At 43.8% G+C, this 17,124-nt stretch overlaps 1 protein-coding gene across 2 annotated transcripts; it reads left to right on the top strand.

Annotated features, from left to right (window-relative positions):
* The first annotated feature begins 5,868 nt into the window (after positions 1 to 5,868).
* On the top strand, positions 5,869 to 14,254 carry LOC117864469 (uncharacterized). 2 transcript variants are annotated; one of them, XM_034748586.2, is made up of 14 exons: positions 5,869 to 6,440; positions 7,393 to 7,531; positions 7,935 to 8,154; positions 8,244 to 8,344; positions 8,976 to 9,097; positions 9,184 to 9,275; positions 9,601 to 9,706; positions 10,307 to 10,461; positions 11,327 to 11,445; positions 11,574 to 11,704; positions 12,200 to 12,297; positions 12,416 to 12,639; positions 12,773 to 13,199; positions 13,602 to 14,254. In XM_034748586.2, the coding sequence occupies exons 1-14, from the start codon at positions 5,964 to 5,966 to the stop codon at positions 13,687 to 13,689; spliced, it is 2,499 nt and encodes an 832-aa protein (XP_034604477.1). In that variant the 5' UTR covers positions 5,869 to 5,963; the 3' UTR covers positions 13,690 to 14,254. The 2 variants fall into 2 exon arrangements, with proteins under 2 accessions (XP_034604477.1, XP_034604476.1); XM_034748585.2 differs by having other exon boundaries at positions 5,876 to 6,440; positions 11,324 to 11,445.
* Positions 14,255 to 17,124: the final 2,870 nt, after the last annotated feature.

Genomic DNA, 17,124 nt, shown 5'->3' on the forward strand with positions numbered 1-17,124 from the left:
TTCAGCGGAATGGGTCGTGGATACTTCAATTCGTTTCGACCGTGTTCGGTTGGCGAAACCCGATCCGGTTTCGCACGGAAACATGTACACTTTCGCTTTGTTGCGTTTGCACTCTATATGTCGCAAATGCTCCATCTCGTTTTATAGTATTAGAGACCAAAAGCAGTGATAATCATGTTGTACAGAAAGCATAAGAGTGCTGAGGTCATCAGTTTACACACTTTAGTTTTTTGGTAGAACGCAAAACTCAAAAGCTACTCTAACAGCCTATCACAACTCTAATAAACAAGGCAATAGCCAAAAGAAGCATCTGTATATCAATAGCCTATAGCTCTGTACCACGGGCAGTCCTGCTTGGATTTGGCGCTCTTCCTTGCTTAGGCCCTGTTTATATCAACTAGAGCTAGGATTGGCTGGGTGGAGGCAGCTAGCCGGATACTTATTAGCTATATGTGCCGAGAGTTGGCCGAGAATTAGTTGAGTTGAGCTAAAATTAGCCGGATAATTTTAGCTGGGTGGATCCAAACAGTCCCTTAGTGCCCGTACCCTCACGTATACTCATGTACTAACTTGATTTTAAGACAAATCAATACACATAGTTCCCCATCTATATATATTTCGATATACAAATATATAAAAGTTTTGGAAAATTTGATTGGAAGGATTTCCCCAAAAAAACACTTTACATTCTCATAACCAAAGAGTAACTTCGAACGATACCATTAAGCTAGCTACACCATTGAAAACGAAATCATTAATTGTCAATATGTCAGTGTCCAACCAAAAGGAGCAGCAATCTATTAGCTCCATGACTATCATAATGTGCTGCAAGTTGCTAGCTCCAAGTCAGATGGGCAGCAATCTATTACGTAGCTCCCTATCGGAAAAAATAAATCAATGCAGACTTATCCTAATTTAAATCTTTTCACAAGGCTGATATAAGTGTATTCATTATCAAAAAATATTTTCCTAATACATAACATTTGCCATCCAAAATAATATATTTTTATACGTATTGCTAGTCAAAATGTCGCATTGGAGACTGATCCCAGGAAGTAGTCAAAGTGTTATTCTTGAAGGCACGCAAGCTGTCTACTATTGCTGAAGAAATACATCTCAAGGTACGTATTAACTACAGATTACAGAAAATAATTAGTTAACGGGGAACAATAATATATCAGCTTAATTATGTTGTGCCCCATACGTAAAACTTGCCAAATTAAACAGATAAATCGGCATGCAACAGTTCTGTGTGTCACAGCAGAATATATGGGGGTGGTAATAGATCACGGTCCTCGTGCCTCTTTCACAATCCAACTCAGCCCTATCTACCCTATCTATTTTTAGTTTAAAATTATATAATATCATGATTTTTATTGAGCCTGATTTTTAAATTTGTTAGGCTAAATTAGAGTATCCTTTACCACCCTGTATACGACACACCAGAATTACAAAAGTGCACATGCATGTAGCAATAGCAAAAGCTTCCTCGCTGACAACCAGGTGATGCACTTCAACAAGTGCAATAACCGCAGAGGAAAAAAACCCCTCTTGGTTGGTTATCTCTTTTTCGAAAGACCACTTAGCTTGCTGGTTACCATCATATCATGCCCTGGACATGACGGCTACCGCACCTGCTTGCTTGCACGTTTCATGCTCAGCGGAGAGCTTTTCGGGGCATCCTCGATCGTCCTAGGATGTGAGGGCCGGGCGGCATCCACCGTACCGGTGCCGTAATCATGGCTAGCTCATCATCAGCGGGAACAGATGATGCTATCCTTGAACCTTAATCTACGCAAACTAAAGCTCATGAGCCTTTCAGCTGTTGGCAGACGGCGGATGTCCCTTGGAAAGGGAAATGGATCGAGGAGCATGCAGGACGGAGAAGAGCACAGGCTGGTGCGCGTGTGCTGGACCAGCACCAGACACCGGCATGCATGGCGACAGGCATGTAGACCAAGCAAACGAAAGCGCATAAGCTAGGTAGTTTAGATCAGGATAAAATTCGTCTTGAAAGGTATGTGCAGATGATGTGTAGTTCTTGACGGCTGATGCCAAGAGAGTGGAGGACGGCACCAACTGCGTGCTTTGATTTTGCTCTTACAGCGGGTTGGTGTGATTTTGAAAGGGACGCGACTGGATTTGATCCGATCCATTTATTCGCAAGTTGAGGAACGTACGTGGGAGTACAAAGTATCGACTCGTGTACGGGACAAAACAAATCTGCAATTCTGCGTGCGCGTCCCACACTCTATGGTACCCACCACACCCAGTGGATGTGCATGCATCGAGCGATCGCAAGTCGATTCATCTTTTTGCCTCGATCTTTCCCCGTGACTGAACAGTTATCGTCGATCGCCTTGCTGTCGTGATGAGCTCGACTATTTGCTGAGACAAAACGGGTTCATGTTCTTTTATTTCTTTTAGAGCTCAGCTCCTGTTTGGCTGCTTGATAGATTTTGCCATGCCATAGCTTTTCAACAGCTTTTCTTACCACAGCTTTGGCGTAGATCATGTGCAAAAAGTCCTCAAACTGTTGCGGTGTGTGTATGCTGCTGCCGTTGCGTCCGTGTGGATCATCAAATCTGTTCCTGTGTGTGCTGTTGCTTCCTTCGTGTTTGTTTTTTTAATTGTCATTTTTTTCTCTCGAAATCCTCTTCTCTATCCATTCAAGCTGGGCAAATTTCATCCTCCAACCCGTCTTCTTCAGTACAGCGCAGGACTGTCCACGATGCTTTTCGTGGGCGAGTAGAACAAAGAGAAATCTGCTGGGCCAATGTTCAATGGGCCTTATTCTCGTGTACAATTGGTGGGGTTACTGCCGGTCAGCCCACCTGATTATCTGGATGGAGTCGGGCTCGCTCGAAAAAAAGAAGAAGAAGAGTTAATTCTAGAAGGTGAGGTATGGACATCGCATCGTCCTGCTCCGAGATCGTCATCTGAAGACTGGAGTTCAGTAGCTTCAGAATCTGGGGCTATGCTACAGCCTACAGCCACCATGTACATATTCTAGCATACGCGTCTCCGCGACAGACCCAAGATAGACTTCTTCACACCACACGTCATCCTGAGGCTGCCATCTGGCGCAGACACTTGTCTCCTGTGCGTCCCCCACTTGCCAGCCACCGCACAAGCCCAAAACACCCTCGGCACACGTCATCCTGCCGCGAAAAGCGTGCCCTGCTGCGGCTGCGCATTCCACTTGGGACCTGGCCATCGTGCATCGCGTGCACCCCAAGCAAACGGATGCAGGACTGCAGGAGCGCACCATCACCATCCTCCTGGCCAGGGAACACGCTAGTCTATTCCGCCTACGCCGCGCGCCACGCAAAGAAGCATCCTACTGGCACGCCATGCGCCCACGCGCGCCGGGGCCGCGCCAGAGGCCGCCCGCCGGCCGGTTCAAAAGCCGCGGCGTGGGAAGCAAGCGCGAGGCGGCAACGTACAGGCCGGCACGCCGTCTCCCCCTGTTCTTCCCTTCGCGCCCCACGTACGCACGCGCGATCGACCTGCTTTCTTGCCAGCATGCGGCCGACGACGACGCAGCTGTGGCCGGTCGGGCTCCGCGCCCTGCGGCGCCGGTCCGTGGCGCTGGCCGCCGCGAACCTGGCGGCCGCGGGCGTCGGGGTCGCGGCCGCGGTGGCGGCGGGCGTGTGGGCGCGCTGCGGGACCAGGGAGAGGAGCGCGGTCGGGGCGGCGGCGGCGCTAGCCGTGGCGAGGATCGCGGCCATGGTCGGCATGGCGCGCGCGCAGGAGGTGACGGCTCTCGCCGTTGCCTCCGACGCCGACCGCGGCTGCGGCGACGGGCCGACGCAGGACTTCGCCAAGCGGGAGGCCAGGGTGGGTCTCGTGACGTACTGCTTTCTCTCTGGCTTTTCGAACTTTGGAGTTTTTTATATGAGAGAGTCGAGGCTCGCGTGGACTAGCTTGTGCATGTGCATGCGTACTTGCACATTACGTGCACACACACACACGAATATTTAAAAAGACTACCCTTTACGTGGACAGGGACCATCTAACAAATGCACCAACAAAATACCTTTGAATCGGTAATTTCAAGTCAAGTACGGGATTGTTGCTATCTACATGGACACGCAAATAGAAATTTTAATTTGTTTTTCCAGATACATATCAAAAGTTATGTATCTAGAAAAGCCTAAATGAATAGTAATTTAGGACGGAGGGAATATAACCTTTTAATCTGCAGATCAGAGGTACGGGTCGGGCAAAATGTGGAGGAGATTTTGTGCTTTCCTCTAGTGAACGAAAACAATATTTTTTATCAAATAATTTCGCTAAATTTAAATTTTGTTTGTGTTATGTTATATAAGTTAGAGAAGGCAATGTGAACCACTGCCAGCTTGTGGCATAAGCATAATATGTGGAAGGTTTGTTTACCACACGAGAGAGGTCGTAGTTTCAATTATTTCCTATGGTTCTACCTTGATTGATTCATGCGTATTTTTCCAACGTCTCTCTTAAGGCATTTTAGGGAGCAAATCATGTTGTGAATACTAAACCTGAATATTTATCATGATAAGTCTTTTTTTATAAAAAAAATAAATGGTCAAAATTTTAGAATCATCTAACCAATTTTTGGAACAAATTCCATGAAGTTCAAATTTGCTGGTTTCGGTCAACGATGAAAAAAACGAAAACAAAATTATCAGCGCCCACCTCGCGACCTTGGTGCGTAATGTTTAGATCATCACAACTAGTGGCTTGCGAATGTTGGAGGAGCCTACGAACTAGCAATGTCTTGTCTAGCAAAAATCAGAAGTTCTCGCTACTATGCACGTTGTGGTGTAAAAAATCCAATGATGCATTTTGTGGCAAAAGCTAATGCAACTTTTGTGTAAGCGCAATAATATGTAAGGGGATCCAAAGGGTCAAAGCTTATCAACACATGACTTTTGGTTGAGATCACCAGTTTCGGCAACCCACTTTGGAATTTCCAAACACACCAAACAATAGAAGATTGTGTGTGAGACCTCTACACATATAGAGTTTTTTGTCTTAAAACTTGAAAGTCCAATTACATGGTTGACTCTCGCAATGTCCACAAAAGGCACGTACAAGTAAGAGATTCTAGATTGTCAAGTGTGACAGTTTTGTTTCTTTCTCTAATTGGAACACAATATCAAATGAATGCACTACAAAACTTTGTTTATAGCGGATTTAATAAATACTATTTTAATGTTATGTGTTTGTATATTTTTTTATTATATTAAAGAAATTTTACTTAGGAAAATCAAGAAAGTTATCTTAGATATTTATTAGTAGTTGTTCGAAAGACCCATGGTCTAGAAGATATTATTACTCGCTTCGTTTTTATTTGTAAGGCGTGCACACATATCAAGATTCAAACTTTACAATTTTTGACCAATAATTTAACTATCATTTTTGTTATTTTTATAATGTAAACTTTATATGGTTGGATTCGTAATCAAATATACTCTACAATGATCATAATTTTATAACCATAAATAATATAATATAAGATAAATAAATGATTAAAATGTAATTTGGAATATCGTGACAAGTTATAGTATGCCTTATAAACATAAGCGGAGAGAGTAGCGGTTAAACGTCATATTTTCTGTCAAATTTTGTATGCATATTCGTCTGCTTGGGGTCCATCCAAAAAAAATTAGCGGGGAACGACGGCAACCAGAAGTCATCTTTGCTTCGAATGAACGTCAGGTGGTCCTCATCTCACTCCCAACAACAATAGTCTCAGATTCACAAGAACGAATTCTGGAAGGAAACTTGAACCAGCTGCGAGCTGCCGCCTGCCAGTCAGCAACAGCTCAACCTCGGAAACATCCGACCGCATCGACCGCATCGACCCACCGCCCCCGTCCTCCCGGTTTCTATTTCCGTCTCCGTCCCCAACCACCCGCGCCCCCCGCTTTCCGTGGGCATGGCCGCCGCGCGGGCGCAACCACCTCCGCCGCGGCCGGATGCCTAGAAAGTCCCTCCTCCCCACCCGCGGGCCCACCGCCCCTCCCCCGCTCCTCCTCCTCCGCCGCCTCCTCCCCCGCCGCCGCGCGCCCTCCTCGCCCCCGCCACCGCCCGCCCGGCGGAGGACCGCCGCCATGGCCCCCCGCGCCGGCGACTCCGCCACGGCCGCGGCGGCGGCTGCGGCGGCGGCTGCCTCCTTCCGGGTCGGGATGGTGCGGGTGGTCTCCTTCCTCGTGGGCGGGCTCAACCTCGCGGTGCTGCTGCTCGGGCTCTACCTCATCGACGCCGTGCTCCCGCCGGGGTGCGGCGGAGGCCTCGCCATCGCCGCGGCGCCCGCGCTGGCCGGGGTCCGCGTGCTCACCATGATTGGCGCCGCGCGCGCGCAGCACGCCACTGCGGACGCCATAGCCAAGCGCCACCTCCACGAGGACGACGCCTCTGTCGCAGCTGATGCCGTAGCTCGCCACGAGATTAGGGTGAGAGCTCAACTTTCAGCCTCGGAGAGATTGCTTTTGGTGGGGAAAACGGGGTTCGGGAAACGTGATTTAGCTTAGAAGTGTTGGTTTCACACAAGCTCATGTCCTAATATCTCGAGCTGCTGTTGTGAAATTTTTCTCGTTGATGTGAGCTTAATTTTCAGGTGATTTTCATGCAAATATGGTTTAAGTGATGTGGCTATAGCTTAAGTTGGAACTATAATATAGCACTTCTCTAGCATTGATAAATCAGTGAACATTGAGTTTGCGTCAATAGCCAGTGCCTAATATTGGGAGCTTAATATGATGCATATGGGAAAGTGAGCCTATGAGGTAGCATAAGTTGGTTTTACTGTGAGATCAAGGCAGGAAGCTTCTTCTGATCAAAGAATCTTTAGTTTGATGTGGTTTATGAGATATGACTGGAAACCTGATTTCACGTCTATAGGTCTATCGCTACCATTTACATTGATTTGGTTTTGTTGGTATAGCCGTATAGGCAAGGAGGTAGTTTCCTATCTAATTTTGAACCACTCCATTTTACCCCCTTCAAGTAAGTTGTTCATGGAGTCCAACTCCATCCCTGAGCTACGAAACACCTCGACTATCAAAAGTGTGTGGATAACCCTTCTTGTTGATTGTTGTGATGTCAATTGATATCATGTTTCCATCTATTGGAGTGTATTGTGCTGTTGCATTAACCATTTCTTTCTGCCAAAATATTCAAAACCGATGCTAACATGGCAGCACTCTGTTCAGAGTTCAAACACATTAATGAATCCTTGAAGGAGTCCACATTCATGGTTGCATTGTTGCCAAGGTTACATATAGGAAGAGACAAAACAGAAGGGATGAAACAAATGAATGGAACAATGAAGTGATGGGATAATGATGAAACATAAACATTGTTTAAATGCAGCTATCACATTGCTACTTTCATCTTGCTGAACAGGTGAGGTATAAACGCTGGTTGTGGTGGACCAGATTTGGCATGGCAGTTGGTGCATTGCAGTTGATTGCGGCAATTTATCTCATGTTTGTCATTGTAAAAGATCTCTCAAAAGAAAGAAGATCCAAGTCCTGCTTCTTTGGTATGTTTGAATTGGTTTCCATTATTAATCATTTATTTCTTTGAATTTTGGACGTAACCTTTCACCTTTGACGATAAGTTCTTGTTTGCTGGTAGCTTATTGCCAAGTGAATTCACACATACACACCCAAAAAAAGGAAAACAAAAACTTGACAGCAATTTTTTCTTGAGGTTCCATGCGAAAATTTTCAAGTAAATGACACACAAACATGATAACTACTCTTTCCTTGACAGCTTTTGCCTCTAATAAATATACTGAAATATAGTCAATTAATACAATCTAGGAACAGCTTTTAGATTACGCATATTTCATTTCTACTTTATTTTTCCTTCTTTTTTTTGCTCTGTTAGTTCAATACATCTACTTGGGCATGAATAATTGATTTGCATGACTTGTAATCTAGGACAGGATGAAGCTGATCGGAACTCAGGGCGAGCACTTATTGCTTTATTTCTTGTCCTTTCCTGGGTTGTGGTCATCGTCCAATGCTTCACGGGTTCTGATATATTGAGGTGGCGATCGTTTTATGCGACACATGATATGGCCTGGAAAGCTCATTACAGGGAAGTGTTTGACCATGGAATTCGAGAAGCTTTGTGCTGCCTAGGACGTGCAAAATATCTGTAGGTCACGATACAATGATTTTTACACCCTGTAACTCCAGTATTAATATTATAGTTATTTGAACTGGAGGTTTTTTTTACTGATTTAGAACCGTACTGGAAGAAGACGAGGTTTATTCTGTTGCAAGACTTCTTGGTGATTTGGTTGCATATCGTGCTTCTGGGACAGGACATTTGGAGTTCTTAGCAGGTTAGATCTTTGACCCTGTGCTTTCATATCAAATTATCTCAGTGCTATATCTTTTTTTTAAAATTCATTTGACTCGCAACTAGTCCGCACAAGCATTCTGCACTTTGCTGCTGCGTAACTGACGAAGCATGCATATAGCTATATTAGGACTTTATGTTCAACAGACATCAACAAGTAATTTTTATTAGTGACGAGTCACTTTTAAATTTCAACATACAAATCACATTACAGGATTCACCAGTGTGTGTTATATGTTTATTCTACCTCGAAAAAGAATACGAGAAGGACAATTCTACTCTTTTTTGCTTTCTATAATTTGAGTGTTTGACTCTTGCCTGCTAAATGCTAATACATGTTTGTGTTGCTAGCTCCTTTGCTTTTTATCCATAGATGATTGACTCGGACAAGACTGGAACTGTATTGTGTTCCTTTTCCTTCAGATGGGTTGCTTTAGCTAAAAAATCATTATGAATGTTGATAAAAGGGGGATTGGTGGTTGGCACCACATTTTGATATTAATTACATTTTGCAAGTGTAGTACTAGTCTATGTATCATCTTTTGGTTGAATTGTTGTTTGCTATTTGTGTATCTAGAGCATACTGAATATCTCTTTTATTGCACATGTCATAGGGCTCGCTCTATTGCAGAAGCATGGGAATTTGCCTGAATCACAGACCGACCTAATGGAGGCATCCCATGAGCTTATGCAAGAAGCTGCTTTCCTCCATCCATTTGCTGAAGCATGTTACACGGTTAGATACTGATACTATTGTGTTGGGACATGGTTTCTGCTCTTGTCAGCTTTTTTGTGATTGCAGTTGACGTGGTTTTAATGCAGGGACCACTTCTTGATTTTGGAAGAAATCCTATTCTGTTTCCCTGTGCATGGGTTTATAGACAAGGTGTGCTGACTCCATGGGCACGCGGAAGGTATCTCATAACCCCTAATGTTTCTACGGCATGTTGATTTTTAAAAAATTATGTTAATGGTTCTGACCTTTAGTCCAGTCCAACTTGGAGACTTGTTCTTTAAATTGGCCTTGTGAATTAAGCTAAACTTGAGTCTTATTCTGCTTAGTCTTCCTTGTGAAGTGAAATCTTGTTATGTTTCTATCTAAAACTTTGTCCTCATGATTTGTTGATCTGTATTAATTCTCTTATCAATTGCACTGGAGTAAAGTCCTTCCGTTGAGAAAAGGTAGAACACGCTATTAATATTTTGCTATATAACAGCTGCATATTAATCTTTGTGCAGGCGCCCTGCACTTGATGGTGATAATTGGTGGCGAGGCCATGCTGCAGCTTTCCTTAGATTTGTTAATATACCACCTAAAGCACTTCTGAGAGGGCGTGTTTGCCAGGTATACCATATTTTTAGTACAATCGGTTTATGAATGCAGATGTAAGTGAAATGATGATTATTTCAACCAGTTACATGTTTCACTCTAAAGTTCATTTAGCATGCCCTTTCATTTTTCTCTTCATCTAGATGATCCTTAATAACTGCTAGATTCTGCTTGTAACCTAATGATGGTTTTATATAAAATTATTTGATGAGTCGCTTAAAGGAACATCATTCTTTAAGGGTCCATGAATATAAACAATCATTCTACCTTGAGCAGCCTGGAACCTGACTGTAGCATGGGCGATCCATTAAGTTCAACCCTTTTTTTGTTCACATTTTCCCTGCATTCCATTCGTTGAAGGCATTATGACACAATTTAACAAACAAAGTTGTTAGCGAGCATATACTTGTTGTCTTGTAAGTTGAGCAGCCTGGAACCTGACTGTAGCATGGGCGATCCATTAAGTTCAAACCTTTTTTTGTGCACATTTTCCCTGTGTTCTGTTTGTTGAAGGCATTGTGACATAATTTAACAAACCAAAGTTGGTAGCGAGCATATACTTGTTGTCTTATAAAACATTGAGCTTGTAATGACCCATTTTACTTAACTATGCAGAGCAAGCGTGAAGCTGCTTACTTTGTTGTGGTCCTCCATGACAAAAGAACTGTTGTCATCGGGGTTCGTGGAACAGAGACACCGGAGGATCTCATAACTGATGGATTATGTAGAGAATGTGCTTTTACTATGGAAGATTTGGATGGACTGATAAAGTAATTCCCTCTTAGTTCTGTATCTTATGTTCTTACCTTTTCTCCCTTGTGTGGTTGAAATTAATAGTTCTTAATAGTAACACCTGTGCTCAGTTCTTTGGTATATATGTATAACCCTGTGGTTTTGTCATGTCAATTTTCCATTTATTTTATTCCTTTGGGACATAGAGCCGATAACATTAATATATGAATTTTCAGAAAATGATAGTTTAATCATATATATTTTTTTATGTTGACTCTCAAAGCTCTTTTCTTTGAACATATTTCATTTTTTATTTTTCGTACTTATTAGATAAGCTTATTTTTACCATCATACCAGCTTCCTTAATAGAACCTTGTCCAAGGAAAGTTGTTTTGCACAAAGAACTTGGATATTGTAGGGCTTCTTATATCAATAAGTCAGAGTCTATGTGGTGAATATGAGTACTAGAGCATATCATTTTTCCTACAGCATGTTTTTTCCCTCAAACATGTAGGAGAGCTGCGTGTCATTTCATTAAAAAGAAAGAGTAACCAAATCCAACATTGCCCCACTCACCACATTATAGAACAAATAAGCCACAATCAGGGAAAAAGAAAAATGACCTGAACAGGTATTAGGAAGCACTCCCTAGGCTGTAGAGGTACCGGAGATCCTTAGCTGCGGTGTTGCACCACAGTATGTTTTAATTGATTGACTGATAAAAGAATGATGCTTAACCAATTACGTGACAAGGGGGGACCATATCAACAATTTTCTAGACGATAGAGACCAATTCATGGAATAAGACTCTATTTTTTATGGTCTTTGTTATCAAATGTTGTGTGATTTCTTGTGCTAATCAACAACCTTTGGTTTTTATACTATGCTCTGTTTGTTCAGTAGTGAAAAGTTACCTGCAACTACAAGAGAGAGAGTTATTTCAACATTTCCACATTATGGGCATGGTGGAATTGTAGAGTCTGCCAGGGAGCTTTTCATGCAACTAAACGAATGCACAGGAGGTTTGATTTTTAACGCCAACCATTATTGCAAAGATTAGAAGATTAGGTGCAAATACATTAATTAATTTCATTGATTTTATATGCATGGTGACTAATTTGGTTTCTCTCTTATCACAATGGAAACCCAGAAAACACATCATCTGGAAGAATAGGATTCCTTTCCACGCTGCTGGGGGAGGGCAGTGAGTGTCATGGATATAAAGTTCGTCTTGTTGGGCATTCTTTAGGAGGTGCTGTTGCTACAGTCCTAGGAATGATGGTAAAGTTGCTGAGCTTTCAGTTTTATTTCGAGCCTTTTCTTTGTTAGTCATAGTATTTATACAACCTCTATTAAACTTATTTGCTCATTTGACTTTTCACCTAAATTTGGGCACGCTGTTGTAACATTTGGCCTAATTAGCTAGATATGTAGCGCGAGCCTTTCATTATTGTATGTGTATTAGGAATACTTTTCGGTTTGGGTTGGTTGCACTATAGTGTCAAAGCAATAAAACTCTGAGTGGACCACTCCGTTTGATATATTTATGTCGTTTGAGTGGAAACTTGTGTCTTTTTTGTTCTCTCATATGAGTATATGACTAAAGACAATTTTGTATCGCAAACTACTATATATGTTATATTCTATCAGCTTGAACTGCAAATTGGTACCATTTCAGCTCATGTGTTCATGCATTATGTTTTCTTTAAATGTATTTGCCTTCTCTGTTTCATTGCATGTGATTCCTGATCAGTTTTTAACTTTGTTGTTGACCAGCTCTTTGGCAAATACCCAGACGTGCATGTATATGCATATGGACCACTTCCTTGTGTGGACTTTGTAATAGCGGAGGCATGTTCACATTTTGTCACTACGTACGAGTAAACTGAGATCTTTCACTATTATCTATGGAACTTCAATTTTGATGGTGCTGCTCTCTTATCAAGGTTCTCTAACTTCTGAGATGACTAAATATACTATGTTTCTTTGCAGCATTATTTGCAATGATGAATTTTCCTCTCGCCTTTCAATCAATTCAATCCTCCGGCTACGATCTGCTGCAATAAGTGCTCTTTCAGATAACTCACCAGCTGATACTGCAATGATACAAAAACTCGCTCGAAGAATTTTGCATGTGAACAGGTACCATGATAATGGAACTCATGGTCCTGGTGATGACATAATTGAGGGCTATTCTGATCGTACAAGAGCGGCAGGTAGGCATATGTTTGTGTCGAACTCTCTTTTACCTTCTCGTTATGCAGTCTTAAATTTGTCTGGAGTCTGGATTTTGCAAAGATCATCCAACTTTTCTGCAATCATCTTTAACGGCTCCTTTTTGCTTTACAGGGACAGCAATACCTAGTGAAAGACCAATTTCTCATCAAGATCCATTATGCAATAGTGAGCCAGGACTCCAAAATATGCAAAATGGCTTTGTTGGGTGTAGTGGATCCAATGCATCTACAGATGAGCATCTGAGCTATGAAGGCCTAAATAATGACCATGATGTCCAAATAATTCCAATTGATGGGCCTGATTCTGGTTTCAAGGAGCATCCGGCATCTTACAGAGAAATACCAGTGGAGCCTCCTGAAATGTTTCTTCCGGGCTTAATTGTTCATATAGTGAGGCAAAGAAGAGGCCTCTTTCCTCTTTGGCAATGCTGGAACATTCAGCAAACTGAACCACCATACAAGGCTGTTTTAGCGAAAAGGGAGAACTTCAAGGATATAGTGGTTACTCCTTCCATGTTTACGGATCACTTACCATGGAGGTAATATTCAACTTTATTTTTACTAAATAAACTAGCACACATGGTGCAATGTGTTTAATAAACTCCATGAACCTGTAATATTCTGTAGGAAGTGCTTGTAATCCCTTCAGAGAATAGAACCGTACACATGCATATCCAATCCTAATTTTGACTTGTCCAGTGTCAATGTACATCAGTTCCTCCAGTGCTGTGGTTATAGCACATCAAGCCATTGCACTTTCATTTCTAGGGCGCATTTTTGTAACTTGAACAACTAGGGATCTTTGCCACATATTTGCCTTATAGTCTTGTACCGCACATGCCTTAGCTGATTGCAAGGCAGCAAACTCCAGTTGCTAGGCATTTTTTCACTGATTTCATCATCTGCAGTTATGCTGACAGCCTATGCCTATGTGATTTCAGGTGCCACCTTGCTATGCAGAAAATTCTTGAAGCACAAACGCCTAAGATATCCAAGAATTCTGGTTCACCCATACAACATTTGGTATGACCAAGACAAAACTGTTAACCCATGTACAGCAGAATGCGGTGGAGACAGAAATTAAGAATTATCACATTAGTAACATGTTTTAATCCACGGAGGTGTATTTCAGGCATCTATATGTTTAAGATGCAGGATACAGGAGATATCTGTGACAGGTCCAGCATTGTGACGAGCATATTGACAGTTAGAGGTGAATGCCGAGAGGCAGGCACAGGTGACAGGATACTGAAATCTGATCTCTGTCGGAATGGAAATCTGGTTACTCCATGTACAACAATATCTAATCTGTCCACTCACCCTGGCAATGACCTGCGCGTGTACATTGATTTCGGACGCAACCGCCGGCCAGAATACACATCCCTGTTAGGCTGTTAGCCCCGGTTTGTTTCCTCCATTCATTGTTCTGCAGCTGTGTCTGCTTGTACATACCCATTTTTTTTATTCATGCCAAGTTGACATGATGTACATAATTCGCACACCAGAATTAGCTAGACTGACTGACTGACAAGTGACGGTCATGATGTGATTGTCCACCAAAGCTGAGTACTGAATGCAAGTTATGACTTACTCATATGCTAACTGAATGCCCGCCCGAAGTAACTGAATGTTCTCATATGCTCTCATATGCTAACAGTTATGACACCAGTAAGTTGCTATACGTTCTGGCATGGTTCCTGAATGAATGCCAGGGGAACCGCTGTATATTGCTCATTAGAGTATCATCTTCTGTTTCCCTCGTACATTGAACGCCAAATCTGACCGAAATTAAGGTTGCAGTGTCTTTTGTCTACGTGTACTGATGATGAAGACCATTCCCTTCTTTCACCTGACCGTAACCGCAGTGGTTAGGCTGCTAGCCTCGTCATGAATACCTGCCGGTGCGTACGTGCCTGCATAAAGTTTTACACCTAACTACGCAATCCGATTCGTGAAACCAGGGGGGGCAATTGTGGCCGGAGTGTGGCCTGTCTCGCCTTGCTTGAAGGAACAAACCTGCCTGGAACATGGGAGCGTGCGGCGATCCCTCCTCTCTAGTAAATGCGTCGCGCCAATGACAGCGCACCGGGCACTGCAAACCAACGGAATGGCGCACCTCAGCATCTTCTCCTCCGGAATAATGGGTACTTCCGCATTGATGATCCCCAGCTGGACGCTGCCGGTACAAGTGGGTAAAACATCCCCGTGGGCCGTGGCCCTTGCGTTTGGTTACGCGTACAGGACCACAGGATCAACGGAGTAGGAGTATGATCCGACTGAACTCTTACCACTTCTGCAGCTCCTGCTGCGCGGAAGAGGACTCCCAAATCCTTATCTCTGTCACCCCATGCGAGTGCGATACCCCCCCTGTGGTCGGCTCATCTGTCGGCACAGCACAGGAAATGGTCGCTCACGCCGCTGGCGTCGTTGCCGACCGGTGACGCGACGCCGGGCGGAGGAGACCGGTTGGGCAAAGGAACGCGCGCGCGCGCGCACGGGAAGGGCGTGTGCCCCAGGGGCAGGGGCGCGCGCGTCGTGGACTCGTGGTCGTGGGCGTAGGGTACGCTTGCTTTCCGTGAGCCAACCGGATCCTCCAGCATCTGGGGTCTCATCAGTCTTCACCTCTCACGGAATGCGCGAGGACCACTGCCCCGCGAATCGCAAAGCTGCAAAGGCGACGGAGACGGAGACACGGGGAGCGGAGGCTGTTGCTCTCGCCAATTAACACCTCCAAAGTTGGAGGGGCGTCCGCGCGCGGCAATCAATGGAACAGGATCGGAGCAACACCCCCAGCATTCCCCCGGCCGCTGGGTGGTGTTTGTATCTATGGATTAATTTTTAATTTAGATCACATCGGATATTTGTATATCAATTAGAAGGACTAAGTGTAAACTAGTTATAAAACTAATTGCATAAGTCGTGGCTAATTCGTGAGACGAATCTACTAAGCCTAATTAATCCATGATTAGCACATATTTACTGTAGCATCACATGGTCAAATTAGGCTTAATAGATTCGTCTTGCGAATTAGCCTTCATTTATGCAATTGATTTTGTAATTAACCTATATTTAATACTCCTAATTAGTATCTAAATATTTAATGTGACAGGGACTAAGTCTCAAGAATCAAGCAGGCCTAATCATGATACCGTATTTGGCACCGGCCAGTTGACACGACCACGTAACGTTCGCCGGTGACCCGACGGCAAGATGGCATGCTTTTAGGGAGCGTTTGGTTTCACGGAGTGCGTGTCACATCGAATATTTAGATACTAATTAGGAGATTAAATATAGACTAATTACAAAACTAATTGCACAGACGGAGCTAATTCGCGAGACGAATCTATTAAGCCTAATTAATTCATGATTAGCATATATTTACTGTACCATTACATTATCAAATCTTGATCTAATTTGGTTTAATCTTGATCTAATTTGATTTAATAGATTCGTCTCGCGAATTTTAAAAAAAAATCTTCATCTATGCAATTGATTTTATAGTTAGCTCATATTCGATGTGACAGGGGAGTAGCCGTGAAGATCTCTGACTCCGAGCAGTCCCTCTCGTGCATGGAGCAGAGGGGCCGAGGTGGCTCGGTCGCCTGCGCCCAACTGGAGCCTCACAGTCACAGGTCGCTTTCCTGGCCACTGTGTCCCAGATCGATCTGACTGGCGACGACGCCCAGTGGTCACCAGGGCAGCAACGAACTTTGCAGTTGCAGGCACCTCGATCGATCGTGTCCTCTTTTTTTTTCGCTTTATTACGTTCGGTTTTTATCAGCTGTCACGAGCTCCCCACGTCGTTGGGGGGGGGGGGGGGGGGGGGGGGGGGGGGGGGGGGGGGGGGGGGGGAAGCTAACGGCGACCTTCCGATCACCTTTTGCTTTCTGCTAGCAGTCTAGCACTCTGTTCCGTGCACTTCGAGAGGTGATTCCCCGGATACATCCAGGGCTCAGACGCGTACGAACCATCTCTTTCTCAGACCAAACCTAGGGCAACAAAGATCAAACCGAAATCCGCGGCTTACGAAATTCTGCGCAACTATAGTAGTGGATGTCTTTATAGCGCGTATCATCAGGGCATCGTTACCGTAGAAAAGTTGCGAAGAGTTTTCCAAACGATTCTCCCTTTCACAAAGAATCTTCAAACCCATCCACTATACTACTACTCTACTAGTAGTAGAGCAAAAGGACATCCAATGCATCAGCCATCAGGTAGTGGTTCGACTATTGGGCCATGGGAAACGGAACGGAATGGCTGGCTTTTCTCGTAAGCGCAATACAGCGAAAGCAATGCGGAAATCGTGGGCGAAAGCGCGCATAAAGATGACGCCAAGCGAGGCTTTAGATCGCCGCTACTAGCAGAGAGAAAAAAATGTAGAATATATACCTTGTTCATTTAGCCACTGATGACTAAAGTTGGCACTTCTCCACTTATGAGAATGAACATAATTTGACCATCCAG

The sequence above is a fragment of the Setaria viridis genome, chromosome 7 (genome assembly GCF_005286985.2).
Source record: "Setaria viridis chromosome 7, Setaria_viridis_v4.0, whole genome shotgun sequence".
NCBI lineage: Eukaryota > Viridiplantae > Streptophyta > Magnoliopsida > Poales > Poaceae > Setaria > Setaria viridis.